We start from the raw sequence: 12,562 nt of genomic DNA, 5'->3' as shown, positions 1-12,562 counted from the left end.
TGGAGGGGAAAGTATCACTAATAAGGATGCTGAAGTCTTCTGGAAGTATGGGGGTTTCATTTGAGGTGACCCATAAGATATCTCAGTGGTTCAGGTATCTGGCTGCAGAGCCAGAGATTGACAGTTTGATTCCCTACTGTGCCACCTTGCGAGAAGATCCAGCCTGTGTGACCTCGGGCAAACTGCAGTCCCAGGGCACCACCGAAGAAGAGAATGGTAACGTTTCGCCAGTCTCTGTGGCCGGCATCTTCAGAGGACAGCAAAAAAAAATTATTTTGCAGCAAAGGGGCCCAGCTCCTTTTGCACTTATCATCTCGGGTCATCAGGCAATCATGTGCATTGCACAAAAATAGTTACATTGCTCAGAAATAATTGTTTATTATCTTGAAAAGGACAGATTCCCAATAGTTCTGAAACAATATGGATTATTTCGAAATTGAATTTGGAGTACAGAGACCTTTGAATGTGAAATCTTTATTCAGATCAATCTTTGAGATGCTTTCCATGGAAAGTAGGAGCTGGGCAAGAACCAATTTTAGTGTTATTCATTGTTGTGCATAATCATAAAGGACAGAAAAGAGATATGTTTGGGTAGCAATATGCTGTCATCTGGACTCTGCATGGTGAGGCATGGGGGCATGGTTGAATGCAAAGAAATCAGCATAAAACCAAGTTTGCAGCATCCTTACATTGGTGACTAACTGTAGGAGAAGGGTAAAAATAGTGCTGGAGACCCTGCCCAAACCTCATTAATACTGATGCTCCAGTGCAGGAAAGGGCAGAAGCAACCCCCAAAAGGGTATATGCTAGAACATCACTGTAGTGTTGTGGTTGGCGTACTTTGATTGGAATTTGGCAGAGCCAGGTTCAAGCCTTCACTGCAATTCAAAATCTAATGAGCAATTTTGGACCAGTTCCATTCTCTTGGTCTTTGTCTCTGCTGCCGCCTCTACCTCATTCTAAACACTGCTTTGAGTTTACTGGAGGAAAGTTTATAAATAACTTTATAAAGAAATTTAAAGAATCAAAAGTCATGAAATTAAGAACAATCCTTCGGGGTCAGACCAAAACCTTGTATGTATAGGCTGGTTTAAACCAAAATGCTGTCAGACCAGTCTGCCCCGTTTTCCATGGCCATCCAGATGTCTTTCAGAAGCCCGCTTCTGGGAGAACTGTGACACCCCTGTACCTCCTTCATATCCTATCCCCCAGCAACTGTTATTGGAAAGCCTGCCATTTTTCATTACAAGAAATGCTACACAGTCTTCAAGTTGACAAGGAGCCATTTAGATCCTCACCCTGAAGGCATATTCCCAAAAGTTTTGGAAAGTTGCCAGAAAACTCAAATGTGAAACTGCTGCTCTTCTAACAGAAAAGTGTAACTGACCTCCCAAGAACACCCTTTTTAGCAGAAAGCCCAAATGCAGAGGGACATCTTTATTTCCCTCCTTGATAAAGGGCGCCCTACATCTTCCGAAGAGACCCAGAGAACTGTTGCATCATATTGGCACTCTGTGTTAGTGATGTGGAATGTGTAGTTCTCCAGATCCTTTTGTACTGCCATTCCCATAATCCATGGGTGTGCTCATACAGGATGATGGGAGTTGTAGTCCAACAACATTTGGAGGGCCACAATTTTCCCATCCCTACTGTAGAGCTGGGGAGTCTAATATATCATCAGTTTTGAATTTCCCTATGGAAGATTGATTGATTGATTGATTTTCCATGCCTTTTTCTTTAAAAAGAACCCAAAGCAGCTCACATCATTGAAAACACAATATGAAAAGCTAAAAACTGTAAGCTTTTCACATATTAAAAAGATGATAGGCAAAAGCATTACTAAAACGTATTTAAAGGCAACAAAGATACAAACCATCTTGCAGTAGCAACATCAGAATGTAGCAGACAAAATGTTTAATTTAAACGGGGTAGAACTAGGTTCAAAAGGGTACCTGAACATAAAGCTTGATGGCCACTCATCAGCTTGCCACTATCCTTCCTGCCCAAACTAGATGATACAATTAGTGAGAAATTAGAAGGAGAGCTTCCCGAAGAGGCAGAGTATCTCTATTTACCGTAGCATGATCTTGCATCACTCAGCATGTTGCGATTCAGTTTGCTTTTCTTTTATGATTGGTTGTTGGGAGATTAAACACAAATTTCATTTTCATTTGCAGGAACTGAGCTTTGAAGGAATTGTGTACATGGAAGGAAACACTGACAAGGAGCCATATAATAGGGCATTTAATTTACAACGGAACTCCCACAGTGATGTACCTTCCAGGATTGTTTTTGTGATAAAGCAGTAACAAAGCAATGTGTGGTGATCCTGAGCTGCTTAGAGCAAGATTGGGAAAACTTGGCTCTCAGACGTTGGTATACTACAATATCCATCATCTCAAGCTGTGCCAAGGATGATGGGAATTAGAGTCAAATACAATCTGGAGGGCCAGAGGTTCCCCACCTTTCCTTAAAGGAGGCATGGACTAAAATATAACAGATATTCTGAAAACAGCCCATCATATATTTCAGGCCAACCTTACTCCTTTCTAACATGGCACTTCCCCCCTCCCTGTAACTTTCAGCAACATGGCCATATATGGCTTACTTGTCTTGGACAATAAAAAAATAACAGGGTAACACAAATCCTTCCCTTGTGTCATTTAGCAAAGTAAAGTTCTACAGATTACAGTGTTGTAGAGACAAACCTTGTACAAGTCACTTTGTCACAAACTTCACACAGGAAATCTGAGATTCAGAACAACTTATATTTTGGCTGGTAATAGTTGATCATGGGGTGATCCAGAAATAAACTCCAGACTTCAAAGACAGGGAGAGTTCAGAGCTGCTCTGCAGAATATCAACACACAGAGCCGGGAGAAAGATGCATCCAAAGGGGAATTTGCTTTTCTGAAAGAAGAGTTCACCAAGGAAAATAATTCTGATTAACCTGTATTTCCAACAGAAACTGCAAGGTAATGCAATGTATGCTTTACATATATTGATTCCATCCAGAACATGATGATTTATTAGAATGTGCGTAATAGTTCCTATCTCTAGATGATGAAATACATTGATTTAGCTGTGTGAGGACTTGCACATGTAGTAGTTTGGAAAACAAAGCACTTTTAAAATAAGTTTTTTGATTCCTTGTAAATAAATATGTAATTTATGTCTCCCCATTCTCCACATATATGCATTCATAGGATAGGAATGTTTTATGTCTACTTTTGAAACGTTATACACAGAGGCTAAGTCATATTAAGTTAACAAATAAGTTAACAAAACAAAAATATGTCAGGCTAAAAACAAAAGAAAAATTAAAAATAGAGACAGAAATGCTGCGGCACCTTAAAGACTGGCTGCTATATTTTAATGTGTGCTTTTGTGGACAAGCCCACTTTCACAGACCTAGCACAGACTAATACAGCAACCTCTTCTAAAACTGCGTTCAAGTCATTTTTTAAAATTTTCTTTCAATGATTGGATCAAGATACTAAGGTACCACTGATGGATGCAAAGGAGTAAGGAGTAAGACAGAACAGGCACTGCAAACTGATTTCATCTTAGTGTTGGTGGAGATGTCTGGTTCATGTCAAATTCACTTTTGGGAATAGCCTGAAGGAATCTAGGCAGCTGCAGACAGGAGGGGTATTTACTCAGACATATTTAATTATCTGAAAACTTTGTTCTTTTGATTTTAACATCTTAGAGGAACCATTGTGGTAAACATCACAGTGGTATTTGCCTGCTCATGAACTGTGTTATATGCATTCCATCTAAAAACATTAGCTATGAAAGCCTGCATGTTCTTCTCTATTTACGGGAATCAAGTGTTTGGAAACACAGAGGTCTTGTGACCTGCAGGACAACATGCAATAGATTCTCTCACACAGTTTGCCCAGAGGTATGCGTAAGTCAAGAAGCAGATACAAATCCTGTATACGCTTGCATTTCATTCCTTTGTATACATGTATATTTTTAATTATGCTGATGAAATGAATACAAAAGTTGATCTAGTTGTAGTAGCTCTGTTGCTCTGCATATGGAAGGGTGTAATTCTATCCTTAAGAAAGCAGGTGCAGGTTCAAATGATGCCAGTGGGACCGACAGAAGAAAGTTTTTTGGCATAAACCTTGCAGCAATATTGGAGATATTTAACCTATCTTAAATATAGTTTATACCTTGTGTGGTGTAGTGGATAGAATGACAGACAATGACTCAGGAGATTCAGGTTCAAATCCCTGCTTGGCCATGAAAACTCATGGCGATGGATAGAACCGATAAAATAACTCCTTAAATATCTCGTTTACCTTGAAAGCACAGTTAGGTTTGCTGTAAGCCAATTCCAACTTGATAGCACAAAACACACACATATTGGGTATTTGCATTTAGATATAAACATTTACAATGAGAGGGGCCATTAAAGGCAAAATTTGCAGATCCATGGGTCTTGGAGCATAATATGATTTTGCTTTAAAATCAGCTTTATCAAAACAAAACAAACAAAATCAGACTTACCACATGATTGGAGCAGTTGTGGATTCAGGACAGATCTTTCAGGCAGAAGTCCAAAACCTCTTTCAGTTCACCACATTGGGAAGTAACTGAAGTATTACACATTACCATCACTAAGGCTGTAAAGTTTAGCTGTAAAGTTCAACACAAAGTGACACCAAGCCAGGGAAAATCCCAGACACTGACTCTTTTTTTCCATCAGTTAACCACTTCTCACCCAAACACAAAGCAATTGTCGGGACTGTTTGTCAATAAGTGTGAATTGTAGAGAACACAAGAGGGTATCCTGTAGATCACAAGTTCCTAACTTTGGGGTTGGGATCTCCAAGGGGGTCATGAAGTGTTTTCTGGGGTGGCATGGGGGGGTCACCAATTATTATTATTATTTATTTATTATGTTAAATATGGTATATGCTATTTTATTTTAATCCTTTTAGCCCACAGACAGATAAATGTAATCTGCACTGGAATTGTAGGCAACCTTGAGTTCTTAGTTATTTTGGTACCCCCTTTGGGTAGATTTTCCTTTCCTGCATGCACATCACACCCACCTCATCCAAAAGAGCTGCTCTTGCTCCTTTCTCTCTGCTCCTTCACATCTCCCTGTGGAGGCCAGACATTAGCCCTTTAGACCCAACTGTTAGCCTGGTTCAGAGAGGTCTGAAGGAGGCAAGTGTGTGCAGTGCATGCTAAATGCCTAAGATGGTGGCAGGATTGAAAGGTTGTTGCTGCCACATCAGTGGCACTTTTTGCTCTGCCTGAGTCCTGTGCAGTGATGGCAGCGCAGTGAAGGGAGGGGGGATCTGGGCAGAAAGGTGTCTCCGGGTTCTGCCTGAGTCATGGAGGAGGGAGGCAAGAGGGGCAAAAAAGTGAGGGATGAGAACCAAGGAGGAGGAATGAGGGGGCTGTGGGGGATGTATTTATTTGGGCTTGAGGGGGAGGGCCTCTTCACTGAGGGGGCTTTTTGGGGAGAAGGGGACATGAAAGGAGAGTGAATTGAACTCAAAGTGTATTGCATTTTTCCTCCTCAAATTTTATCTGCCAGAGGCAGATTTACATCCCCCCCATTATGTATTATTACATTAATATCCATATATTATGGTACAAATATATTCTAAAAAATCCATTTAATCTGTTTTATTTACCCTATTAAAATGCCTTTTATGCAAATGTGGCAGGGTGGGTTTCATTATTATTGTACTTGGGTATTTTTAAAGGGTGTTGTGACTCAAAAAAAAAAGTTGGGAAACAGTGCTGTAGACCAGTAGTCCCCGACCTTGGGCCTCCAGATGGACTACAACTCCCAGAAGCCTTCACCAGCACCTCTGCTGGCCAGGATTTCTGGGAGTTGAAGTCCAAGAACATCTGGAGGCCCAAGGTTGGGAACCACTGCTGTAGACCATCTTGACTGCTGCCATTGGTGTTGTCAACATTCAGTCTGCCCTTTGCTGTGTAAAGCTTGGTATGCTTTTTACACCTAGCAAAGTGGGCCCAATATTATGCAGCAATATTCAGCCATTTCCTAGTTTTTGAATCATGTATACAGAAGCAAAGTATCCCACATTCATAAACAGGTGGATTTTTTTTGAAGAATTGCATTTCCTGGCTTTTTAAAATGGAAGTTTAAGTAGACATAGACCACATACAAAATCCAACAGAAACTTCTCTCATACAGGATTATCCAGTGCTAGGGAATCCCAGAAGATAAGCACATGATCTGTACTATGGTTGCTGGGAAAAGACAGACAGCTGGGATGTGGCTGTAATCCCTCTGTGCCAAAATATTTTGAAAGACTGTTTCTGGACTTAAGCAAACAGTTAAGCAAAAGTGTGAGTAAGTGCAACTTATAAAATGGAGACCCTTAAAACTCTCAGGTAAACTATTGTTGCTATGCCTGCTCAGCAGAATGCAGTCTACAAAGCTGTGTTTCAATTTCCAAAACTTTTCCTTTGGGAAGGTAACCTGAGGAAAAAAAGCTCTGCAAACATGTTTTGTGTGTGCTTTCCAAGAGATGTCCCCTCACCTTTTGAGAAAAAAAAAAGAGAGAGAGAGAGCTATGAGTTAGCAAAGGTTGTTACTAGAAAGAACGGTCAAGATCATCCATTCTATGGGAAAAAAAAGACAGTGCAGAAAGGCAGGGACAAAAATCTGAAATGTGGTGTTGGTGGAGAGCCTTATAGATACCACAGCCAGCCAGAAAGGCAGTCAAGTGCTCAGTCAAGTCAAGTCTGAAAACTAGAGCAAAAATGTGTAAACTGAGGCTATCCTAAGATGCACATATAATGAAAATACAGAAATGATAAGAAAAGAGAATATTGCTGGGAAAAGGGGGGCAGTAGGAAAAGAGGAAGATCTAATATGAGATGGGTTGACTCAACAAATGAATCTACAGGCCTGAGCAGAACTGGAAAAGACATTATTATCAGGAAGTGAGGGATCAGGAAGAGAGAATAAACTAACATGATATGTTGTTGGTTTGCAAGATACGAGCAGAGCTCTTGATGATAGGATATTTTGGAGGTCAGTAACTCATATAGTCACTACACATCTTGACATCTGAGCGTTCAGCCTGAAGGCAGGCGGTACAGCATAGCCTCTCCCAATTTGAAGAGACACTTGTTCAGAAGGCTGAGGCAAAGAGGCAGCCCCGAAACCAGCAAAATCAGGGAGCTGGACAGGGGACAGATTGTATTTGTCCTCAGTGTGGAATTGTCACTCCTGAATTGGCCTTCTCTGCCACACTAGACGCTGTTCCAAGACCTCTGTTCAGAGCACATTACCATAGCCTCTTGAGACTGAAGGATGCTTACATCAGAAATGACTTAATGACACATAACATCTTTGGAGTCCCCCCCTTAATTACCAGACAACTGTATAGGGACAAGACAGAATGGTTGAGACTGTGACTGGATATAGGCATCAAAGCTCTGCTAGCCATGAAGCAAAAAATCAGTAATTTCACAGCTTAAGTGACTGAGCTTCTAAATAGTTGTTCTCTTTTTTTTAAGTATCTTATAATATTTTTACAACCAGACACAGAATGCCTTTGTAGGCACAAATCTCTGTTTGGCCAGGAAGGAGTTAAAAATTCATTTGGGTCCTAATTGACACGTTCCACAGTTCAGATTGCCCTAGACTTACTTGGAGCTGATTTCCCCTTTGAACACTGCTATCAGAAGCCTGGTCATAGAAATCCTGAGATAATGTTTTCTTAGAGCATTCAGGGCTGTTAAATTAAATCAAATCAAATTAGATTAGATTAGCATATTAATCTATAATATAATTATCAACAAGACTAACCGGTTTGCAAATATATACAGGCTTATACTCTTAAGTGGACATATAATTTATGCATATTTTGTGGTTTTAGAACATACTGACTTGTAGAATTTTTACATATCTATGATTATATGGATCATTAACCTATTCATCCTAATAATGAATAATGAGCGACAAAAAGTAATGCCAATGTTTTACAGCTCTTGCTGTAATGTTTCTAATTTTTGCCTGTCCCATTGTATCTAGACAGTGGTTTCATCGCAATCACAAACACCCGTTGCAAGTCACACTGTGACCTACTGAAGAGAATGTTCTGTTTTGCAACGCTGCTTCTCACACAGTGACCTCCTGTATACTGTTTATTTTGCTTTATGTGTCATACGAAATACTTGGCAAATGTCAGTTGCAACCTGACCCAAGCAGAATATTTTTAAAGTGTGACATAACTCGGGGGGGGGGGGGGAGGAATGGGTAGAAACTCAGGGGAGAGGGAGTTGGTATGTGGCAGCTGTGACAGGAGGCCCCTTTTGATTTGGAGGAAAGCATGTAATGTCTTGAAACGTAATACCAGCTGTTGGGAATAATTTGCTCCCTATGCTAAAAAAACCACCGGGTTTAAAATCCTGGTTTCTTCATCAAAATGCACTTTACCACACACTGTTGTTTTCTTCCAGTGCATACAGCTATAATTCGCTCTGTACTGAGAAAGGGATATCATGATTTGTTGTGCATGACTTCTTCTCAGAGGCTTTCTCCAAAATCTAAGAGGCTTTTGAACATTTGGGTAAAGGGGCTATGTATGATTTAAGGCTTATTAAAGTCCACATCGTGCATTAATAAAGTGTGTTTATGCCATGTCGAGGGAAGAGAATGTGCTAGGCCCGCCTACCCGTCCTCATGGTTGCTTTTCTCACACAATAGCAATGTTTTTGAAGAGGAAACATTGTTGTATCCATGAAGACTGTGTACTCCGGAATGGGAGGAGAAGCAGGGTTCTGGCTAAGTGTAGAGCCTCCATAGTTACAAGAGGAAATATAGAACCTCCATAGTTACAACAGGTTCTCCTCTTCAGACACATTGCTTCCACACGAGGCAAGAAACCAAGGAGGGGGCAGGGCTAAGATTCTCTCTAGTAGGAAGGTGAAAATGTAGGCATTAGAGTCCTCTTTATGAGTTAATAAAACATATATATGTGGGGAGTATATATGTTTTATTAACTCATAAAGAAGACTCTAATCATCAAGTAAGCATTTTAAGAATGTGTGTGTGTTCTGTGCCATCAGATTAGACTTATAGCAAGCAGCCCTAATAGGGCGTTTGAGGTGAGATATTTAAGGAGTTCTTAAGTTTTACAGTTCTACTGCCCTAGTGAGTTTCCATGGCCAAGCGGGAATTCGAGCTCTGTTCTTTAGAGTCCTAGTCCGTCACTCTATCCACTACACCAACACACACACAAAAATATTTGTTAAAAAAGCTCACTCAGTCTTGCTGTTAGAGTCTACGGGAAAAAATTCATGATGATTGTTATTCTTTAATGTCTGATGCCCCATGCAGGGTGGATTTGCAGTGATGTGATGAATGTCTGGATACTGCTCATTATCTTGCAAAATCAAAATCATTTTGAAAATAATGAAGTTCAAGCCACACTTTAAAAATTATTTTCACTTTTAAAGCACTTTTTCTAGCACCTCCCATACTCATTCTATTATTTTTCTAACTCTCTTAATCATCATCATCATCATCATCATCATCACATGCCATCAAGTCAGTTCTGACTTGCAACAACCCTTTTCAGGGTTTTCGAGATAGAGAATACACAGAAGTGGTTTCCCATTCCCTTCCTCTAGGGCTGTGGTAACGAACCTTTTTGGGCTTGTGTGCCCAAACTGGAAAGAGAAAAAAAAAACAGCGGGCGGAGGAACAGGAAGTGGTGGTGGAAGGGGGAGTTCCGACCCAGGGGTGCCTCGAGACCCCACTTTGGATCCACCACCAGCGCCAGCTGCTCCGGATCTGATTGCCAAAGTGCCAGCACCACTGCTGCAGCTACCCTCTCAGGTTTGGCTGTGCGGGAGGGGAGAGTAGCAATCTGGTGACTTATGGCTCATGTACTGGCAGAAAGGGCTATGTATGCCAGCTGTGGCACATGTGCCATAGGTTCGCCATCGCTGCTGTAGGGGCACCCTGGGACTGTGCAGCTTGCCCAAGGCCACACACAATTGAACTCCCAACTTTTGACTTCACGGCTAGATACCTAAACCACTGTTATCCAGCCAGCCCTCTTAAACAGACAAGGTATACTGCCTCTATCACTGGAAGTGATATTTAAACATATAAGGTTTCAAATCTTGACAGTACAGTGTATCATTTCAAATGTTAGAGGCAGTGTATCTCTGTAAATCAGTTGCTGCGAATGAAAGATGAAAGACACCGTTGCATTCATGACCCAGTGGTGGTCTTTCCAAGAGTAGTTGGTTGGCAACAGTGTGAACAGAACGTTGGACTAGCCAGGGCTCTGTTCTGATACAGTGTGGCTCCCTTTATGTCATGTTCCTATTATAATTTCCAAGTATCTAAAAGAAAAGAAAGCATTGTACAACGCCCACAAAATTCAAATTAACAATCTGCCAAAAATATGATACTTTGCTTTTACATATTTAGGTTTCTCAGGGACCAGAAAGGGAGGGGGTGGTATGTGTTCAGTTTCCTCCTTGGTAAAATAAAGCTTGGGAAAGTGACTTGATTATAACGATGATGATTCTATGATGATGATGATAACTTCAGACAGTCAGGCCACATGACAAGATATTTAAGTTCCACTTGTATATTTTCCAGGTTACATATATTTATTTATTTTAAATCATCTCGTCTGACTCAAGAGAAAGTCAGCTATGTCGACGCAGGTCACTGTGACACGAAATTCACAAACAGGAACCATAGGACATGAAGAGTACAGCCTGTATAGCAGCATGAGTGAAGATGAGCTCGTTCAGATGGCCATACAGCAAAGTCTGACAGAAGATGCTTCAGAGCAGATAGCTGCACAGAAGACTACCACAGCACCACCCAGTGAACCTTACTGCCAAAATTTTTACCTTTATCCTTGGCAAAGGTAAGCAAGCAAGCAAAATGAAACAAAACAAAACCCCAAACCCAAACAAAATAAAATATAGTAATTTCACACTGTCACCCTAATCCTAAACAAAAGTGTGCACTTTTGTGTTTTTGGACTGTGATTCCTCCACTTCTCTAAGAAGTCCAGGAACTGCTGGCCACAGAATCAAATCTGCACATCTGTAGGCTTTGCCCCAGCCCTGAAAAGTGCTTTTGAGTTATTTAGGTTCACCATTCACCCATCTGGTCTTTGATTCCTCTGCTTCCTCTGAGGAAAGAAAGATCCTGTGGTGCTTCCTTTCTGCCCATTAGGCTCCACAGAAAGCACCTCCCAAAGAACTATGACTCTCAGGAAGCATCACAGCAGCTTTTTTTTTTCCTTTCATTCATTTTTACAAATAAATTACAGGAAACAAAGGTCATAGAATATAACGGTGTTGGTAAATAACTTGAGATGTCTGGTGGGTTGGCACTTAGAGGTACAAATTTGAGTTTGTGGGCTGCTATATTCTTGAAGAATTCTGTGAACTACAATCCAAAAAAGAAAGAGCATAACCATAGCCACAAACCTTTTCTTAATTTTCTTGAAGCATCGTTCTAACTATTCTGGCATAAAGGGATAATGTACGAAGTTTGACAACAGGTGTTTACTGTGGTTCTTCTTCATGATCTTTGGTGTATTCACACACATGGGTTACCGTGCATGCGGAAAACACTGTCAGAATGTTCTAGAGCCTCTAGCCCAAATAATTATTTCCCTTTTGTACCTCATGTGCATACCCAGCCTCTTTCCCTCAGTCTGTTTCTGTTCACTGTGGCAACAACACCTCAGAACTCTAGAGTTTGGTATTAATTATTTATACAAAGCCCAAATATATACTTCTTGTTTTCATCCTACTTACTTTTCTCCATTTTTCTTATCATCTGAGGAAAAAAAGTATTTTGTCATCATTACAGACTTTACCTCAGATTTTTCGAAATCTACTTCTTTAGATCAAAATCGGCCAAATGACTCTTTGGCAAAAAAAAAAAAAAAAAAAAAAAAAAAAAAAAAAAAACCAAACAGTCAACAATGCAAGAAAGGGGACCTTCAACATCAAAATTGACTTCAGCATCTTCAAAACTGAAGGACTCTGCTCAACAGAAAAAGAACAAACATGTTAGAATTGGCTTCAGAAAAGGCTATAAAGAAAGAAAAGACCCAAACACTCGTAGTGGTTTGCACTTCTGCAGAACAATCCCATGGACGTGCAGAGAAGGTGGTTCGTACAGGACCTGTTTCTGAAGGAGAGTTAAGGAGTGAGTGTCCTCATAGTACATCTATGATAACATATGACATTGGAACCAATAATATGATTTGTTTATTCATTTATTACATTTATATCCCAGCCATCTAATGGCAAGCAAAGCAAAAAGTAAAAAAGCAAAGTGTGCTGCTTATATACCGCCCCATAGTGCTTCAAGCACTCTCTGGGCGGTTTACAAGTTAATTATGCAGGCTACACATTGCCCCCCAGCGACCTGGGTACTCATTTTACCGACCTCGGAAGGATAGAAGGCTGAGTCAACCTTGATCCGGCTACCTGGGATTGAACCTCAGGTCGTGAGCACAGTTTTGGCTGCAATACAGCGGTTTAACCACTGCGCCACGAG

The 12,562-nt window shown here is 40.6% G+C and overlaps 1 protein-coding gene and 1 long non-coding RNA gene across 2 annotated transcripts in view; one reads left to right on the top strand and one right to left on the bottom strand.

The window, feature by feature from the left end:
* Positions 1 to 2,229: 2,229 nt before the first annotated feature.
* Positions 2,230 to 4,674, bottom strand: LOC144586080 (uncharacterized). Its single transcript, XR_013540803.1, has 2 exons — positions 4,522 to 4,674; positions 2,230 to 2,910 (listed from the first exon to the last, which is right to left on the bottom strand). It is a non-coding gene; the product is annotated as an uncharacterized LOC144586080 (long non-coding RNA).
* ASB2 (ankyrin repeat and SOCS box containing 2) overlaps positions 2,644 to 12,562 on the top strand; it is a 48,873-nt gene continuing 38,954 nt past the window's right edge. Inside the window, exons 1-2 of the mRNA XM_072986606.2 lie at positions 2,644 to 2,975; positions 10,631 to 10,907. Coding sequence (XP_072842707.1) covers positions 10,687 to 10,907 — 221 coding nt within the window. The 5' untranslated portion in view covers positions 2,644 to 2,975; positions 10,631 to 10,686. The remainder of the gene's footprint in view (positions 2,976 to 10,630; positions 10,908 to 12,562) is intronic.

Source organism: Pogona vitticeps, chromosome 1, assembly GCF_051106095.1.
Source record: "Pogona vitticeps strain Pit_001003342236 chromosome 1, PviZW2.1, whole genome shotgun sequence".
NCBI lineage: Eukaryota > Metazoa > Chordata > Lepidosauria > Squamata > Agamidae > Pogona > Pogona vitticeps.
The sequence above is the reverse complement of the archived record's forward strand: the minus strand, read 5'-3'. Positions and strand labels throughout refer to the sequence as shown.